General features: G+C 47.5%; 1 protein-coding gene across 13 annotated transcripts in view; it reads left to right on the top strand.

The window, feature by feature from the left end:
* Syn3 (synapsin III) overlaps positions 1-20,295 on the top strand; it is a 450,181-nt gene that overhangs the window by 29,003 nt on the left and 400,883 nt on the right. For all 13 annotated transcript variants that reach the window (XM_006513699.4, NM_013722.3, XM_006513698.3 and 10 more), the window contains exon 2: positions 2,489-2,945. In XM_006513699.4, the coding sequence (XP_006513762.1) occupies positions 2,635-2,945 (311 nt within the window). In that variant the 5' untranslated portion in view covers positions 2,489-2,634. The remainder of the gene's footprint in view (positions 1-2,488; positions 2,946-20,295) is intronic.

Below are 20,295 nucleotides of genomic sequence, written 5' to 3'. Positions count from 1 at the left end.
TCTTCAACTCAAATATTCCACAGCCTTTTTTATCCAGAAATTAAAAAAAAAAAAAAGGCAGTTCGATTCCAGTAGTGACCAGTAGCTTGTTGGGATTAGGCCCTTCACAGATGATAAACATGAACTTTGGAAAAACATTTCAATCAAATATGGGATGTTGCTAGAGAGAAACAAAAAGTGGAAAGGAGGGACGAGAGCCCCTTGAGGGAAAAGGAGCCATTTCACATCTGCCTGGGTGAAACAGAAAACTTGGTATGGAAAGCCTAGAGAAGTTCCAACTAAAGCAGAGAGCTGCAGTCTTCATGGTTTAATTAGTAACTGGGCAGCATATAAATGGGAGTTGGGGGGGGGATGGGGTTCAAGAGATGTTTCAGTTTCTCTCAAGAGGATCAGCCAAGACTTTGCTCAGACCAATTCTGTTTTTCCTTCTTGCTGACAGCTGTTGATCAGGGTGACACTTGTCAGTAGCCCTACCTATAAGACACTATGGGGAGAAACACATCTCTGGGGAACCAGACTCAAAACAATAGAAAGTAATTTTACACACACACACACACACACACACACACACACACACACACACGTGTTATTCTTGTCAAGTATAACAGGGCATCAGCAAGTGCAGTAGATCTTCAGATTAGATCATGATGAACCCTAAAGTTAGCCTCAGGGCTACAGAGGTGGCTTTGCCAATGAAGTTCTTGCTATCTGTGCATGGGGACTGGAGTTGGTGTCTCTAGCACCAAGGTAAAAATCCAGGCACAGCTGTGTGTATTAGCACCTCAGGAAGGCGTGGCTTGACCAGAAGTGGGTGCAGGAGAGCTTTCAGAGATGACCGAACAAATAAACCCTACCCACCCTGCCATTTAACAAAGTCAGAAAGTTGTACTGTAAAGATTTTCTTAATTTTACAACAATAAATTATAAAAATGCAGCAGAAATGTAAATTTCAGTTCCAGGATTTAAGTAGCCATCGTTCTAGATCTCAAATAGATAATGAAGTTTTAAAAATTATTCTTGGGTTGGTACGATGGCTCAGGCTTAGCCACTAAAGGTACCTGCTGCCAAGCCTGAAAACTTGGGTTCTGTCTCTAGCCCCACAGAGTGGAAAGAGGGAACTGATACCTGCAAGTTGTCCCCTGGCTTCCGTGTGTGTGTGTGTGTGTGTGTGTGTGTACGTGTTTCAGTTATCATAACGAAATGCCACAGCCCGTGTGGCTTAAACAGCAGGAACGTATTTTCTCACAGTCTAGACGTCTGACAGCAGAGTACAGCGTGCTGGGTCTTGCTAGGACCGCCTCCCCCAGCTTGCAGATGGCCACCTTTTACTTGTGTCCTTACAAAGAACAGAAGGTATCTGTCATAAGAAGAGATCTACTCCCGTCCCAGGGTTCCATCATCAACACTGACCCAACTCCAGTTACCCCTCACAGGCCTTGTCTCCCGGTTTCTTCTCCCTGGGGGTCAGATGAACTTAATAGGAATGAAGGTCCTTTCAACCTCCAGCAGTATACATTCAGGAAAATTCGGAAATTACAAACAAACAAACAAATAAATACGGGTTACCAGAATGTATTCACTGCTGTGTTTTATTTATTATTTCTTTTGTGTTACTTTTATATGGCTGTAGTTATTTTGTACGTGTAATTTTGTATTGTGATTCTTTTTTATTCAGGGCTAGGGATCCAACTCAGAGCTTCCTGCATGCCAGGCCCCTCTGTTGCCGAACTTTCTGCCCCAGCCATTTAAATTTTAATTTATATATTTATTTATCCACTTAGTTTGGAGACTGCTTCTAGCCTCTTGCTAAGTAATTCAAGCTGGCCTTGGGCTCACTATAGTCCAGCCAGACCTTGAACGATTGACCTCCTGGTTTCTACCTTCAGTGTAGCTGGGGTTGTTGGCATGTGCCAGCAAGATGAGGCTTGATAAATTTAATATTACAGCATGAAACTTAGTTTTGTTACTAAAGATGCTTCATGTGAACTCTTTTTTGTTTGTTTGTTTGTTTGTTTTTGTTTTTCAGGACAGGGTTTCTCTGTGTAGCCCTGGCTGCCCTGGAACTTATTCTGTAGACCAGGCTGGCCTCGAACTCAGAAATCCACCTGCCTCTGCCTCCTAAGTCCTGGGATTAAAGGCGTGCGCCACCACTGCCTTTTTGAATGGACAGAAACAATTGCCCTCGAGACTTATCATTGTCCTATGAATGCTGGTGGCTTGCCAATGTTTTCCTAGGGTCAGTAAGGCTGTGATGAATCTAATTATGCATGAAGTATTTACCTGTTTCTTCGATTTTTTTTTTTTTTAGTATAGAATTCCTGAAAAATGGAAGTTGTATGCTTTTAAAGCAAATTGCCAAATTACTCTCTAAAAGTATGTCCCAGTTTTCACAGACACAAACGATGGGCTGGAAACGTGCTTTATCTATTTGCTTTTAAATGGGAGGTAGTTGGTTCCACTAATGTGCTTGTTGGCTTGTTTTCAACAGATAAACAGAGTCCTGGGAAGTCCACTTCTCATGGTGCAGAAGCTCTCTCTGACCCCAAGCCTCCAGCTCCCCGTAACTGGCAACCTGAGCTTCAAACCTCATCGAGTTGATTCTGTGTGGAAGGAGAATTCCCATCTATTGCAGCCATGAACTTCCTCCGGAGGCGGCTGTCTGACAGCAGCTTTGTGGCCAACCTGCCCAATGGCTACATGCCGGACCTGCAGCGCCCAGAGAGCTCCAGTAGCTCTCCAGCATCCCCGGCCACAGAGAGGAGGCACCCCCAGCCCCTGGCTGCCTCCTTCTCATCTCCAGGATCCAGCCTGTTCAGCTCCTTCTCCGGTGCCATGAAACAGACCCCACAGGCTCCCTCAGGGCTGATGGAACCACCCACTCCTGTCACACCCGTGGTTCAGAGACCCAGGATCTTGTTGGTTATCGATGACGCCCATACAGACTGGTAAGCAGCTTCAGGGATGGAATCTGGGTGTGGCTATCTCACCTCTTGGGAGGAAAGAATAGAAAGCAAGTGTTATAAGAGGCTTACATAGTTTCTGAGGCTAGCTGGGAGCAGGAGGCGTTCATCAAGGAGAAGCTGTATGTCTTGTTTTCTAGGGGCCTTATACTGGCAGAGCTATCTGCCAACTCCAAGTCTAACAGCTCTGAGATGAACAACAGAGGGCCCAAGTCTGGAAAGTTCCCCATGTATGCTATAAACGCCTTAACGTTTTTTGATATGGGAAAAGCTCACTCACTGCCAGTGTTCTGGAGACACAGCAGGGAAACAATATGACCTTTCTGAACAAGCATGAAATACACACACCTCACAGGGTTTCCCAAGTTACCTTCCGCTCTGACAAAATGAGGCTGTTGAGAAGGTACACGAATCACCAGAGGCTTGCTGTTCTCATCCTAACTCTTGGGAACAGGTTACCCACACTTACATCCCACTTCTCCCATGAGCTTGACCTCGGATACTCCATTGGATGGGGTTGACGAGTTCTCTAGCCTCCTCCGCACAGTAAGTTCTGAAGGCAGTAATCATTCAGTAAGTGACCAATCACAGGGCACCAGATCACAGGAGCGGTGCTTATATATAGGTCTGCCTCTCTGGAATAAGTCTATCCCCCAATGTTGTGATCCTGAGAGGTGATAAATACTGTAAGTCTCTGAAGACATAGTTTACAGTTAAGGACATCGGCCCAATTATGTAGACATTGAAGCACCATGTCTAGAGCAGAGTTGAACCTGTGCGAAACAGTTGTTCTGATAGTAGACCCATGCATAGTGTTGGTGGCAAACTCATATATGACTATCTCCAGAACCCCAAAGACTGGCACATGGCCAGCACCCCTAGAAAAGTAGACTCAGATTGGGGGCGGCCGAGCCTCTGCTTTGGAGTCGAAGCTGTTCATTTATTCAAATGTATTCCTAATGTTTGGCAATGCTAGAACATGCTCAGCTGATTTAGGTGGCAGGCCTCATCTTTCTGATGAGAGGCGACCTCTTTACTGTTAATTGCTTTATGCCTAGAACTCACTCTCCAAACTCATGGAGAGCTCCCTACCCCTGCCTCTTGGGTGCTGGGGTTACAGGTATGAACCCCCACACCCAAACTAGAAATAATCTGATCTTAACATCCAGGGCGGTCTGGAAGTTGCCTCTGTCTGATCAGCCTGAGTTGTCTTCTCTTTTCTCCAAGGCTTTTGACTCTCAGGCTCGCTTATGCCTGCTGTATGCTGGGACTCTGCTCTTGAGGCTTGGTAGCTTCAGAGGTTTTGCTTCCAGGCCCTCATCCAGGGGCAAAGCTCCTGCCCATTTACCCAGCAACGGAGTCTCCGTTTCTATCTAATCCAACCTTTTCTTTTTACAAGCATATCTGTGTGTGATGTGCATGCATGTATGTATGTGTGTGCTCACGCGTGTGGGTGCATGTACGTGCATTAACAAATATGCTGTATGTATAGAAGGTGGAAGTTGATGTCAGGTGTCATTCTGAGCCACTCTTCACTTTATTTAGAGGCAGAATCTCTCGATGAACCCAGAGTTTACCAACTCTTGCTAGACGAGCTAACTGGTTTCCCCGCCCTACCCCCCTGCACCACCAGGACTCCCTGTCTCTGCCTCCCCAGGGCTGGGATTACAGGTGGCTACTATGCCTTCCGTACTTTTACAGGGGTTCAGGGATCTAACCTCCAGTCTCCCTAAGGCTTGCAAGTCAAATACTTCATTCACTGAGCCATCTCCCCAGCACCTAACCAGACATTGGACCTTATTCTGTGCTAGTTGTCTTACCTCTGCCTCAGCTATTTGACAAGAAAAGTTGCCTCCTGTTTGGAAGTGAAGTTTAATAATGGAGAGTGTGGTATGGTAACAAACAACTAGGCCACATTCTGTCTGTCCCTCAACTCCCTCCCAGCTTTGTAGCTCTTGTGACTTGCTATACCTGTCTCCTCACGGGGCTTTATGGAAGTAGATAACATGAAAGTCAATATAAAAGTCCTTGGGTAACTACCAAGTGGCATGCAAGCATATATTCATACTATTGTATAGAACTGTGGACCTCTCTGTATGTCATTAATCATGGCAGCAACACCTTCCAGGCATTCTTGGTTTATGCCTTTGTCCCCTGTATTGTGCAGAAAGGACAGGGTCCATCCCATTGTGTCTGGCTTCCTATTGCCATTCCTTCCTGCTTAGCACCTGCCAAGTAGATATTATTGCTCTTTATCTGCCCACAGAGCCTGTGACACTGTGACAAGGTACAGTGAACAAGGCTGGGATCCAGCTAGTGGCCCCAGTCAAGTAGCATTTAAATTTTGACGTTGGTCATCGATCTCCTTAATGTATAGAAATAAGTAGTGTAGAAGGCTTAGGTGCGGCTCCCTTGGAAGTCATGGTGGAGGTAATGCTTTTGCCCTGAGTGGTGTGTGGAAACATCTATCACTTGCTCACACTTCAATTGGGTCTTAAGAACAACAGTGGTTGGTTTCTGGCACGCTTCTTGCCCTTTGATGGGGAAAAGAAATTGAGACTCATGGGCTTACCTGGGAGTTGGCCACATATTCACTGAATGTTTGTGACTGGGAGACTTCCTACCACAGGTTCATCAGCTTCTCCTTCAAACTCCTTTCTTACATCTTTATGCCCTCCTAACCTCTTACCATCTCAGTGGCATTCCCAGCTCTCTCCAAATTAATGTTCCCTGGGTGCCTTCGAATCGGTCTTGCTGGTTGTGGTAGGGCACAACTGTAATCCTTGCACTTAGGAGGCAGAGTCTGAGAGGACTGGGAGTTCAAGGCCAGCCTCTGCTACATAGGGAGACTGTTTCCAGAACTAACAGCTTGCAGACACCAGAAGATTCTCTCTCCTACCTGTAGAAGTCTCCAAAACTGCCTGACTACAGCTACCAAAATTAGCCAGCAGGTGGCAGGCTAGCCCCACGGTCCAATGTATCCTGGCGGAGCCAGCTGCCTCCAGGTCCAGCTTCTTCCCAGCCTCTCCTGCTTTGTGTGAAGGTCTCCAGAGAGGAAGGAGAAGTTGTGAAAAGAGAAGAAACCAGCTCCCACAGCCTCTTCCTTCCCTTTTGAGATGATAATGAGAGGGGCTTCGACTGTCAGGGCTGAGAGTGACCCTACCCCCCACACCCACACCCAGAACCAGGGGCACACTGCTGTCCGCTTCCTGACCCTTCTCAGACTCAGCCCTGCAAACTGTCTTTCTCTGTTGGTCCAGGGCCAAGCTGCCTCATGAGGTTTCCTTGCAAGCAGAGAGTGTGTTGGGAACCCACGCCTCTTCTCAGAGGCCAGCTGGCAGATTATTTAAATCTGTGGGTCCAATCAATTCCACCTGAGAAATGGCCAGATCCCTGGGAAAGGGACCTTGCATTTATTTTTCCTTATTTTTCTTCCCATCTAGTCCCTCAGTAGCTACACCCTTAGAGAAAATGACACACCCCCTCACAGCAACCATTAACAGTCATCAGCGCCTCAGGAAAGGGTGGGATCTTGTGGACACTGGTGCTCTCTCTCTCTCCCTCTCCCTCTCTCTCTCTCTCTCTCTCTCTCTCTCTCTCTCTCTGATTGAATGTGGAAGGGTCTGTGTGTCCATAGTTACAGTGACAATGTCATATTGGGGTGACAACGTTTCATGACAACCCTCGCATCCTGCCACTCTTAAATTCTATGATGCTTCCAGGCCTTGACAGGGAATGATATAGATGTCCCAACTATGGATCATCAATAATCATCAATTGATGATTATGCTCATCAATCACATATTCTCAGCTCTTGCGCCAGATATTAATCTTTGCATTAACCAACATCCTCTAGGGGGAAAAAAGCCCCAGGCTGAGAGCTGCACTCGGTTATGAGTATAAACATATTTAGAAGGCAGTTTGACAGCCGGTCCCTTGGGAGAAAGAGTAGTGGGGGTGTCCTCCCCTTGAGCCTTTCTCAGCCATAGGCTTTTGATTTTGATCAGGTTTATAGTGTTTGCATTTTCTGAGAACAAACTGAGATCCCAAGACAGCTTTGCCGCAAGGGTTCACGGCGGAGTACTTTAAGATGCAGCTTGTGGAGGTGAACCTAGCCATGCCTTGGGTCTCTAGGGAGCTTCTGGCCACCCTAATAGAGGTCTGGCTTGGTAGCAGGTCTGTCCTCTGGGATGGGACAAAGCAGTCAGTCCTGGGATGCCCGTGAGCACGCAAGTCAGTTTCTAAGCTGTTTCCTTCAGCCTGCTGCCCCGGCAGGCACTGGCTTCCTTGCCTAGAGTTTCCAGCAGTTGCCCTGGCTTCAAGCTTCCAGTCTTGACCTTGTCTCCTGGTTACCTTCCAACCTAGCATCGTTGCATCCTCTCTGAAAACAAATCAACTTCCACCCTTTGGTGATGCATCACAAGCCTAAACTTTGAGTTTAAAGTCACAAGCATGTGACACACACACACACACACACACACACACACACACTGGTTCTGTGTATGTCTTCAGCTCTACATCCTGCTTTGCAGACAAGTGATTCCTAAGCACAACTCACCTTACCAGTTTCTGCTCCTGTTCCCCCAAATACCCTTCCCTACCATGTTTACCTGGCCAACTTCTGTTCATCCTTAGAAGCTTCAATAGGTGAAGATGTTGCCTCTTCCGGGTACCACATCTGACACGAACGTCTTGTTCACAGTGCTGGTGGCTACCTCCCTGATTTAGCTTCTTCACCACAGCCTTGTGGCTCATATCACAGCAGGTTGTAATTGACTTTTCCTCGGGTTGCTCAGTCATCTTTATATTATCTAGAGTTCAATGCACAATCAGTGCACGGTCTTTGCATGTCATTGTCCCTCTCCCTGTCTAATCAGTGTGACATTATGAATTTGCAGGTACCTGACCTTGGTAGTCAGTGGTACTACACACATAATGGAAGGGGTCACAATTCTAATCCCTATACTATGAAATCTTAGCTCTTTATCAGTATGCTAGAGTCCATGAAAAGTGAATGCTTAGGATTGTTTTTAAAAGAGAAAGGAGAGTCTGAGAAGGTCCTAAATTCAATCCCCAGAACACACATAAGAAGCTGGATGTGGTGGCACACGCTTGTAATCTAGCAATGAGGACCCGGACACAGCAAGAGCCCTGGGACTCGGTGTCTATCCCTATTCTAACCTTCCTGGTAATTTCCATGTTCAGTGAGAGATCTTGTCTCAACAAGAAGGTGGGCAGGAGATGAGGGACAACACATGAGGTTTACCTTTGGCATCCACAGATGCACACACCCCATACATACACACACATGACTACCTCTTGCACATGTACACATACAAAAGCAAGCAGGAAGACATATAGGTGCACCAACCAGAGCCCTAGTTTTGAATGTCAAAATAAAAAACATTCTGTTACTTAGCAATTACAAAGACCATAACCAGGTGGAGCAGGTGAGCCCTCCTGCTTGCAGGTTCTCTGGAGAGAGAGCAGGGGCACTGGGACTCGTAGATGCAGGTAAGATTTGTCCTGGTGGTCCTCTCTCCTCTCAGCTAACTTGTTCTCAAACTGCAGTTCCATCTAACAATGACCTGTCTTATGTCTGCTTACCACCACCCCTTCCTTGTCAATTTGACAAGTAGAAAGGGTGTCCTTCATTTGAAGTGCTCCATAGCCACCATGCATGAAGCCTAGAGGCTGTCATACCTCATTTGCCTGGTAAGGCACAGTTAATGGTAGTCCTGGCTGAGCGCCTGTGACACTTCTAGGTTGAACAAGACTGAGATGGGGGTCTGTGTCTTCTCTCCCACCAGTGGCCTGCCCACTCCTAAATGGTGTCATTATGTTTCTATGCATAGAGCAGTACAGATGACAGAGATGGGGAAATGTGCAATGATCTGGGAAATGATTGGCAATGACAAGGTATGAGTGTGACAATGAGGAATGAGCGTGGTAGCATGCTTAAATTCTACTTGCTCTCACCTCGATTCAACCTAACAGAAAATCACACTGACTCTGGTGGAGACAGTTACACAGAAGTCATAGGCACTATCAGTACATAGCGTTGCCCACCAGCACTTCCCAGTGGACTGACCAAGAAGGAAACAGCAGAAGATGCTCATACCTGCTCAAGGAAAGCAGAGTAGCTGAGCTTGGGGCAAAAATAAGAGCCACCTTCCTACCCAAGCCTCCCATGCTGGCCATGAAGGAGATGCTGGGCAGTTTGGATGGAACAGAAGACAAAGACACACAAGAATCAACAAACTCCAAGGACCGGCCATGTCCTCATTATTACATGAATAGCTTTATGAATGGGCTTAATGTCTTCTCCTGTTGCTGGGATAAAATATTCTGACAAAAGCAACACAAAGAGGAGATGGTTCTTTTATGCCCAACAGCTCCAGTTTGTGACCTGTTATACTGGGGGACTCTCGGGGGCTGGAACTTAAGGTATGTGGTTACATACATAGAACCCATTGTTAGTGAGAGTGAGCATATTGCCACCCGTGTTGTTCTCTCCATTTTAAACGGACCAGGGTCTCCTGCCCAGGGAATGGTCCCTGCCACAATTATGATTGGCCTTCTCACATCAGTTAATAGAATTAAGGTAATCCCCGCAGGCATGCCCAGAGGTACACCTCCCAATTGACAATGACCACTAACAACCTCATGCATTTCCCATTGCCAGGCGCTGTGCTGAGTGATTCCCACCCGCTCTCTAGTTTAGCTCTCCTAATTACTGTGTGGGGACTAATACTATTCTTGTATTATAAATAAGAAAGCTTTGTGCCCTCAACCAAAGCAGATGTTACCAGCATCTTGGGATTCAGCGAGGGCATTTGAGGACAAGCCTGGGTGTCACTATGTTCTTGTTGCTCTCCCATCTGCACCTGAAGCGCAGGACCTCCTGTGCTGCATGTGAGTAGGCTCTGGCACCGCCAGACACAGACACACACAGAGACACACAGACACACACACACACACACACACACACACACACACACACACACACACACACCCAGCATCTGACAGCTGAGAGAATGGTGGCAGAACTCCATTTACACCTCATTGGCCAAGCACAGAAGACCAGTGACCTCACCCAGGAGGGAAGTGCCCTACCCCACCCAGGCAGCCTCACCCTGCCAGAGCCCTTTGAGTGGTTGACTGTAAAGGTGCCAGGAGGAAAAGGAGCCCTTGAAGGCACCCAGACACTCATGATCTCAGACTGGCAGAGTGAATGTTTTATAAAAATTGTTCTTGGATACCCAGAGAATATTTTTCCTCTTTTTAAAGTACCAAGGGAGCCCAGGCAGAGACTTTTCCATTCTCTTTACCTGCCTTGATATTAAAGTTGCCACTCCCAGGAACACACGTCAGCTGTGTATTTCTATGAGAATTAAAGGGGGGAGAGGATTAAGTTCTAGAGAATTCCAGTCTAGTAGGTGGCAGCTCAGAATTAAGGCCCACACTTTACCCTCACCATCTCTGTGTCTTGGCCAGCTTGCTTGTAAGCCTGTTTCTTTATTTGTAAAGTAAGTGGTTGTACTATCTCTGTCCCTACATCATTGACCTCGGGGGTGGAGGTATGATGAAGCCCCTAGTAAGAGTTCCTTTCTCATCTCTTTCACGTGAATTTTTTTTTAGCACATGCAACGTCTCCACTTGAGTTTCCATCTTGTGCTTCCAACATTATCTCCACCATGAAGCTGTTTCTTCCCTCTTTAACGACCAGTGTTTTGAGCATAGTGCCTTGCACATGGCAAGGTCAGTGAGATGGTTATTTCATTAGTGAAGAGACAGATACCAAAGAGCTTCTGTTTCTTCTATAGGAAGGGTCAGGCTTGAAGGTGCCTTGAGAAGGCTCTCTCAGAAGACACTTAGGTGCTCTGGAATTCAGGATATTTTCTTGGTATTCCCAAGGCTCCTTGCTGCTTCCCCAGGTGTAACAGAACAGCTCTAGTCTTCTACTGAGGGGTCAGACTTCTTCTGGCTGCTTGGACAAGACATCTTGGAGTGTCTCTCTGAGGACTTGTAGTGGGCCTAGTAGGCTCCATAGCAACCAGGATATTCTGCTGCCATCTTTGCTACCAGCAGGTAGGGGTGGGGGAAAGGTGTCTCTCTGAGCTGGCATCACCAGCAGTGGCCTATGGGAAGGTATGCTAGTGACTTTTCTCATTTGTATGGCCAGATACCTGGTCAGAAGAAACTTATGAGAGGAAGGGTTTATCTGGGCTCACACTTTAAAGGTCCAGTCCATCATGTCAAGGAAAGTATGGCAGGAGGTGTGGGAAGCAGGTACATAGCATCTGCATCTGGAAGCAGGATAAGATGACTGCCGGCCCTCAGCTAGCTTTCTCCATCCTAGAGCATCTGAGAATCCAGCCCATGGGATGGTGTCACCTAGAGGTACGTTTCCATGGTGATTCTACAGTCCACCAAGTTGACAATAAAGATGACCATCAAAGTAGGATTGTCAGAGTGAGCAAATATAAACACAGGTAATCAAGTGACTGCTTAGTGAACGAACCTAAGGATACACAGTGAAGCATGAGATTGGCATATACTAAACATTCGTTTACTGTTCATTTGAAATCTGAATTTCATTGTGTGTCCAGGATTTTTTCTCAGGGAAGAAGGAAATATGTGAAATGACAAGAGGCTGGCCTCTGAGGTGCCTTGCTTTCTGTTTGGGGAGTCAAATCAGGTCTCCAGACCGGCCCCATTCTCCAGAGCACAGCTTTCTCTGACATCAGCAGCCTGGAGGAAGGCAATCTCAGAGGACAGTCTCCAGCCAGACTCCTAGATCCCAACTGTCCCTTTCAGTTATGAGACCTTAGTCAAGTCTAACCTCCCAGCCTTACATTCCTCCTCTGTAAGGCAGTAGACAGACCAGCTTTCCTGAAGGGTAAAGAGAGTGGCTTGGGTGAGGTTGGGCCATGGCTCAGGCTGACATAATAGGCCCTGGGATGGTAATTGTTATTATCAATTAATTGCAGTTGCTAATTGCTTGTGAATATAATAGCCCTGGGAGCCAGGGGGAAGGAAGCTGCTTGGCATGCCTCTCAGTTCAGCTGGTTGTGCTGGAGGGCCAGCTTCCAGAAGCCCTGGAGGAGGGGTGTCTAGGCCCTGGCAGGCTGGCAGTCATTCTCTGAGTTACAGTGAGTGTTCCCAGTCAGTCAGCTGGCCCTAGAGTAAACAGAGAAACTTAAAGCATAGATGAACCACTCTGCTGTAGACCCCCAGCTCTGAGGAACACCTCATGCCTGTTGCCATCATAAGGCACCCCATTGCATAACAAAACTGTTGTATGTACAGACCTGTAAGGGGCTTCCGGTGAAATGAAGAGAGGAGGGGGGTCTCAAAAATGAGGTATCACCTCCTGTTTGCTTTATTCATTAACTCAAACATTCCATCTGACCCCACCTGGGGGGGCTTCAGTGCTAGACGTTGGCCCTGTACCTCTGCCCTCCCTGTGTTTCTCCCTGCCCTAGTGTCCAGAGAGAGGGGAGGGGCCTGGACATTCCCCATCAACCAGTTCTGTTGCCTGGAGACAGCTCCGTTTTCCCAGGCCCGGCCCCTTTTATCAGGGAGACAATGTGCACACACAGTGAGGGCCTTGTGTGGCACCCAAGCCCCTAGCCCTTTTGACTTGAGGAATTTTTCAAGTGCTGACCCTTCTTCGTGAGGTCTTCATGCTGTCCAATCCAAGGGCTGGTGTCTCTGCAGCTTCCTACCCAGCTCCTATGAGGAGAGACAGAGGAAGGGGAAACAGAAAGATTGTTACCACCACCCTGCTCTTGTAGAATCTTGGAGGAGAGAGCTTCAGTCTTGGATCCTAGCTAGAAGATACAAGGAAAATGTCTTTGAACAGAAGAGTCTAGGGAGACCTTTCCCCCTAAATCTCTCACTTTTTGCTGATTCTCTAAAGAGCTTGACTGAGCCATGAGCTCTCAAATGTAAAGAGTGCCTGTTTCCTTTGACATAATAGCACATGGCTGTGTGAGGACCATGTCTCTGGATGAGTGTTCCCATTAGAATGATTGTTTCCAGCTACTGCCCTAAACTTGTTGTATAAAGTCAAGTTCTTTGTAAAGAAAACAAGCATCTTTGGTCAAAGTACACACAATGAGGTTTTACTGGATATAGATGGTGACATTCTTAGAAGGAAAAGAATGTGTAATGATTGGAATTCTAGAAAACGTCAGCCTGTGAGTACCCTCCAGAGATGTGCATACATTGTACCTGCACACGTCAACTCTTGTTTTGCCCTTGCACTTAAAAACAAATTCTTGGTGAAAATTAATCATGGCTTAGTCTACTCCTTCTCTCTTGAGGAGACTTTGTGACAAACCCACAAATGTTGTGTACAGGAGGGAGGTTTGATTCTGTCAGAACATGGACCAATTTGAATGGAGGAACTACATCTAAACAAGGATTGGATGGATCCAGGTCAGGCCATGAGGAACTGTCACATACCACAATGGACTCAGAATGTCTAGAATGGAGTCAGGGACCTGCTTGTTGACCTCGATGGAAAGCCAACCTTAGAATCAATCAAAACAGAGGGCTTACTACATGGTTTAAATGAATAGGAGCAAGACTGCTGGTGGAACAATGGACGATGGAGATGAAATTCAACTTGATAAACAGAGAAGGCCAGGCACATGTACAGTTCAGTATAAGTACAGTTCGGTGGCAGAGATCAAGTGGTGTTGGGGGAAGGGGTGAGTTTCCCATTAGTTAGAAGATTCTGAGTTTGGTTTGGCTACTCATTTGTGACAGTAATGAAGGGCTCTGACCCTAGATGATGTTACTCTAGAAGCCCTTAGAGGAGGCTCTAAATGGAAGCATTGGTTCTTCTTCTCTTGCCTTTGTCTTGCCTGTCTCATACCCTTGCCTCGTTCTTCTCTGAGGAATCCCATAGCCTCACCCTCCACAGACTGGCTTTCTCGTCCAGGTCCTCCCAGTGACCTTTCTATAGAGTCCCTCACAGACCTGCTTCTACTTGGGCTATAGAGACTTCAGAGCCCCCCCCCCCCCAGACTTTACCCCACTGCTTACAACCTGCCCCTGGAAAGGCATGTCTCTGGGCAGATGCCAGCCTCATTACATAATGTCTCTCTCCCCAAGGCCTGTAGAAGCCTGTCTCTAATGTGTTCCCTGGCAAGAGGGAATCATCTTCCATGGCAGGAAAAGGGACAAGAATTCCTGTCCACTCTTCTGCTGGGCTTTCTGGAGATCTTTGAGAAGTTAATTACCATGTGAAGAACAGGCTTAATAAGGCTATCTGTAGAAGACACATCAGCCAGTTTGGGGGCACGTGGATAGGGACAAGTGCAGGTGGGAAGAAAACACTTCCCTGTGGTCAGGAAAACAGCCACTTAGGCTCCATGGCAAATGACATTAGCCATTTGGCTTCAGCTGCAGGGAGATGACTGGGAACCGGAGGGATGGTGCTGGCTGTGACAGGCAAATGTTCCCTCTAAAGGCAGCAGCTGCAGGACACTCAGCCAGCTTCTGCCGTTTGGGAATACAGGCCAGATGTTTCCAAGTTTCTAATGTTCAAGGGAAGCCAGACTTCTAAAATGAATTCTGTATTTTAAATGTGAAAGGTGTGTATGTGGGGGAGGGGGGTGTGGGGCAAGGGTGGGGGTCGTGGTGTGAATGACTCCGCAGCTAAGAGGGCTTGCTCCACAAGCATGAAGATCTGAGTTTGGATTCTCAGCACCCACATAAAAAGCTCAGCATGCTGTCCTACACACACACATACAACCCTGAGACTCCAGCGCTTGGAAAGAGAAAGGAGAATTACTGGGGCTTCCTGGCTGCCTGCCTCACTCTAGGCTCAGAGAGAGGTGGTCTTAGGGACAAATAGAGAAGAGTGCCTGATGTCTCCTCTGGCTTCCACGTGTACGCATACACCTGCACATACCCATATTCGTGTTAGCATACACCACACCCCCTGTCCCACACAAAAGTAAGTTTATAATTCATTCTGTCAAAATGAGGCTATGGATCCCACAAGACCTACCAGCTGGGGGCTTGTGATACAAGACAGAGATGTTAAGGTAGCTAGTGGATCTCTGTCTTCCTCAAGGACTGTCTTCCGGTATGATGCAAAAACCTTTCTGCTTTGACTGGGATATTTTAGACCAACATAATGCTTACCACAAAGTAAGGAGAAGAAGGAAGAAGGATGGATGGATGGATGGGTGGATGGATGGATGGATGGATGGATGGATGGATGGATGGATGGATGGATAAATAGTCGGGCAAGTGGATGTATGGGTGAATGAGTTAGATGGATGGATAGATAGATAAGTCGTTTATTGGATGGATAGTGAATCTTTGTATGGGTAAATAGATAATAAATCTTCTCAGCCTTCTCCATGCAGAAAACAAACCAGAAGGGATGAGCTGAATGGTAGCCGAATACCTGCTGTGTGCCAGGAGCATTGTTCAGGAGTCCATACCCAGATGGCAGATGTAGTCATTTTTCTCCTAATATTTTACCAATGAGAGAACTTGGACTGTGGTGGTGGGGTTGGCTTGAGGCAGCATTAGGTTATAAATGGCAGAGCTAGACAGGACCTGGGTCTGCCTCTACAGCCAGAAGGCCCTTCTGCTTCTTCTTCCAGCAATGCGAAGCCGCACTCAGACACCTCCCATCAGTAGCCCACTGGTACATTCTTGGCAGCCTCCTGGGTGCCTTTGCATCTGGGTCCTAGTGTAAGCCCTCTCAACACCTTCAGAATTAACCTTTTACATCCCCATTATTCAGAGGAGGAGGCATGGAGTGGCCCCAAGATATCTACAGCAGGTCAGGAGGTATCAGAAATCCTGCCCCACGCCCAAACCAGGTCTTCCTCTGCATGTCTACACACACACACACACACACACACACACACACACACACACCACCACCACCACCACCACCACCACCACCACCACCACCACCACACCTTTGAAGTCTTAGGCCCTGACAAAGAATAGGCACAAATATTGGATGAGCTGATTAGCTGGTGGACTAGCTGGGCCACCTCATCAGTACCACACATGCCTCTCATCCTGCTTCCCATCCAAGACTGGGCAGAGTGCACCTTTTGGTCCGAGCTGGATCTCTACGCTGCTTCACTGATGGTTATCGTCCATCTGTGTGCCACTCCCTCCTAGGAGGGAGTAAACCCTGTGTGATCTTCATGGTTGATTCCTGGGAGCCTGAAGGTTCTGCACAGAGCAGATAAGTCCATCACTGCAGGTTAAATCATGCAACGATGCCTTCCCAGGGCTACGGGCAGGGCTTGCTGTGCAAGTGTGAGAACCAGAGTTTAAACCCTCGGGACTCTCCTGAATGAGTGAGCGTGCTGCCCCTGCTGCATTCCAGGACTCAGGGAGGTGGGAAGAGGATCCCAACTGGCTGGCGGGGCTGGCAGAATCCTCTGGGATCAAGTAAGAGATGCTACCTCGCCTCACTAGCTCCACAGTCAGGTGGATCTGTCCAGGATCTCTGCTTTGACACAGGTAGATCCCATATGTCCTCATTCCCTGGCAGTGGCAGGAAAGGAAAGCAGTACCCACTTCTCATAAATCTTTGTCACATGCCACCACATCCCGGGGCCCCAAACTAGAGACTTCCCACCCCGGGTGGCCCTAGCTTGTAATATTCTCCTTCCTGCTGCCTTTAATGTGTCAGTAAAGTATGAGGCCACCCACAGAGACAGAACCCTCCTGGAATCTAGTGTTCCCACCCCTTGGAGGGTCAGGACCATGGATCTGTTTGATTGGCAGCGTTATTCAAGGAGCTATGAAAATGGACATATTAGGGCACTGGGCTGAGACTGCTGGTCGAAGGCAAAGCCATTGGACAACGTGGATCCATCTGTTTTAACCTGAGGTCAAACAGCCAGTCAACAGCAGAGACAGTGGGCTCCACCCCCAAGGCATCTAGAATTCTAGGCCATCCTTCCCCTTCTCTCTGCCACACAGAGCTGTTCTGAGGCAGCTCCAGGCTGAATTAGCCCACCCTTCCACCACTGTCCCCACTCCCAACCCCCGCTCCCCGGCAAGAAGGCAGCAGTCTGTGTGGCCCATCAGGAGACAGACTTCTGACTCTCAGCCAGATAGAGGGATGGACCGCCTGACCCTCACCTCAGCCTGAGACAGCCTGCCAGCCCCAGCAGGAAACATTCCAAAGACTCCTGGGAAGGTGTGGCGTCTTTGAGGCAGGAGCTTCTTGGGTGGCATACAGTGCAGAGCGTTCTTGGTTCTGGGTTGGAATCAAGTCCAAGGCTGTCAGTCCTATAGGTTGGACAACCACACAATGACCCATATAATAAAAGATGTAGATTTGTGAGTTATTGCAACAGTTTGCCAGTAGGTGGCAATAAAGGGTCACAAGGAAGATCTGGATGCAGGGACAAGGGAGACATCTCCATACCTGGCCAACATATAGGAAGCAAAGTCCTGTGCCCTGTCACAGGGTGCTGTCATATGCAGTGACTATTGAGAAACAGCTCACAGACTGGATGTTTAGAGGCAGAGGACAGATCATAACGTATAATTACAAGGCAGGGCAGTACCATAAGGTAGAGGGTATGATGTGCTCACCTGTGGAGGAGGGGCACCCAGCCCAGCCAGGTGGGGTTGCTGCTAAGGAAAACAAGAGAGCAGATAGCACCTATAAGTACTATGGACTTCGAGAAAGAGGAGTCTGGCAAAATAGAGGTGTGAGCCTGTGCAAAAGACCAGAATCATAAAGCAGAGGACGTACTGAAGCATCCCAAGAAGGAGTGTGTGTGTGTGTGTGTGTGTGTGTGTGTGCGCGCGTGCGTGCGTGCGCGCGCGTGCATGCTCGCGTGCATGTGCATGTGTGGTGTGTGTGTGTGTGTGTGTGTGTGTGTGTGTGTGTGGGGTGTGTGGTGTCTATGGAAGCAGCTGTAAATAATGTGGATGTTAATGTAATGTAAATGTGGATTAAGTGGGCCATCTGCTGGCAGAGTCCCCATTAGGAAGGAATTGTACTGAATCTTGAAAATCTGAAACTATGGGAAACTTATGAGACCTTAAATGGCAACTTCTCCATCTACAGGATATGGGTGGCGATCCTGCCCCATTCCCTCTTGGGGGTTGATGAGAAGGTCAAGTACTAGGGAGAAGAACACTGGAATCTGCAGGGGTGCAGAGTGAAGAATGGAGAGAGGAGAGTAACTGAGAACTAGGGAAGAATGGGAATTAAGAGTAAAGACCACGCTGGCCATTGCCATGCTGCTACAGTCTGGATGTGTCCTTATGAGCTGTAGTCATCAAAGAAGGGATGCAAATATTGTATTTAAATGTTTGCTAACTCTAGTCATGGTGGTAGTTCATTTTCAGTGTCATCTTGTCTCAGTGTAGAATCGCCTGAGAGCATCAACCCGGGAACTGACTAGATCAGATTGACCTGTGGACTTGTCTGTAGATGATTGTCCTAATTGTTAATCGGGAAAACCCAGCCAGCTGTGGGATGCACCATTCCCTACAAAAGAGAGCCAGATGAGAGCAAGTAGGCAAAGGTGAATTCATCTTCTCTTGACGCTTGACTATGGACATGCGGGGACTGCTTCAGTTCTTGTCTTGCCTTTCCCAGAATGTTGGGCTGTAACCTGGTGTTATAAGCCAGAAAGCCCTTTCATCTCTCACTTGCTTTTGGATAAGGTCTTGTACCACAGCAACAGAATTGAAATTAGAATACTTATCAACTTTAAATATTAGTCATACGCCTCATAGGCCATTTGCTGTCCCCCCCTCAGGCCCCACAAATACTGTAAGTGGGATGGAATGTGCTGACTCCCTTGTTGAAGACTCGTGATGAAATTCTGCATTGGGTGAGACTAGCTACACACAATTGAAGAGCACCCATGGGAAAGAAACAAAGGGACACCTTACTTTCAGATCATACCAACCATTCCTGTCCCACAAAAGTCCAGCCCCAGTGACATCTTAGCCTGTTAATATTGTAAGAAAAAGTACCACAAATATTGACGCTGTCAGTCAAGGATGCTGGAAGTCTTGGGAGAGGAAGGTACTACTGACGTTGGCTGAGAAGCCATAGGGGCTTGTGAACACAGACAGGGAAGCATTCTAAGAATTTGTAGAAAGAACCCTTTCACAAAAGAAGACTGAGCAAATCGTTCCCTGCTCCAGGGACAAGAATAGAATGAAGAAAGTTCAGAGAAAGTTTGTGAGCATGATGCTTACAGATTATCCATCAGAACTGGGTTGTGTGGCCACACCTAACATCCGGGAGACTCGGGGCTATAGCTTTGTGTGCTAACCTGTGCTAACCTGTGAATGTTTCTGCTGAGGAAAAGGGAGAGAATGAGGGAGGTGGAGGAAAAACACTGCTGCCATCCCTAAGAAGGAAATGCTTACTGCAGTGCCTGGTTCACTGGTGAGTCGGATATGCAAGCTGGCTCTTTAGCATTATGTATGGGAAGGCACCTAATGCTCTACGCACCCTTCTATCCAGACTCTTTCAGGGTTGAGCGAAAGAAAGCAGAGACTCAGAGGAAAATACCTGGAAGCAGGTTACCCTTAAGCATTTAGTCTCTGGGTTTTGCGTTTCCTCCCTGATAGGACAGACATAAAAATGCCTGCCTCGTTTAATGTATACATTAAATGAAAAAGGCCACAGATTCAACCCTATAACTCACTGGTTCATTCATTCATTCATTCATTCATTCATTCATTTATTCATTCAATTAATTGCACTCTTGTGGTGTGTTGCACACTCTTGTAGTGTTTTAAGTACTCTTGTGGGTGCTGGGGATAAAATGATGGGCCACAGACTGGTTGGAGTCCTGTTGTACTTCAGTGGGTTACAAGTGTTAAGCACAGTTACTGATTCTAATCATACTTAGAATCAGCAGTAGGGAAGACAGCTGGTGTCCCAAGGGAGATGATCTACATTTACGGTCAGGAGAAGGTTCCCTATGGAGGAAAGTGGGCGAATGGGAGGGATCAAGCAATAAGATTGGAGGGTCAGCAGGGAAAGGGAGGGAGGTCATAAGTGCTGTATTTTATGAAAAGATAAGGAGAGAGGGAATATGTTTGGTGGAGATGCAGTCAGGTGTGGGAGAAGGAGGTGCCTCTGCGGAACCATGCTGAGGCATCCCTTCCCCCTGAGGAACCAGCCACGATAGAATAGTTTATTCAGGGCATGGGGATGGAAGTTGTGAGGGTAGTAGGGACAGAGAAGGAGAGAGAGGGGGGGAGAGAGAGAGAGAGAGAGAGAGAGAGAGAGAGAGAGAGAGAGAGAGAGAGAGAGAGGAAGAAGAAGAAGAAGAGGAGGAGGAGGAGG

This window comes from Mus musculus, chromosome 10, assembly GCF_000001635.26.
Source record: "Mus musculus strain C57BL/6J chromosome 10, GRCm38.p6 C57BL/6J".
Taxonomy (NCBI): Eukaryota; Metazoa; Chordata; class Mammalia; order Rodentia; family Muridae; genus Mus; species Mus musculus.
Note: the sequence above shows the minus strand (reverse complement) of the source record. Positions and strands in the feature narration are given on the sequence as shown.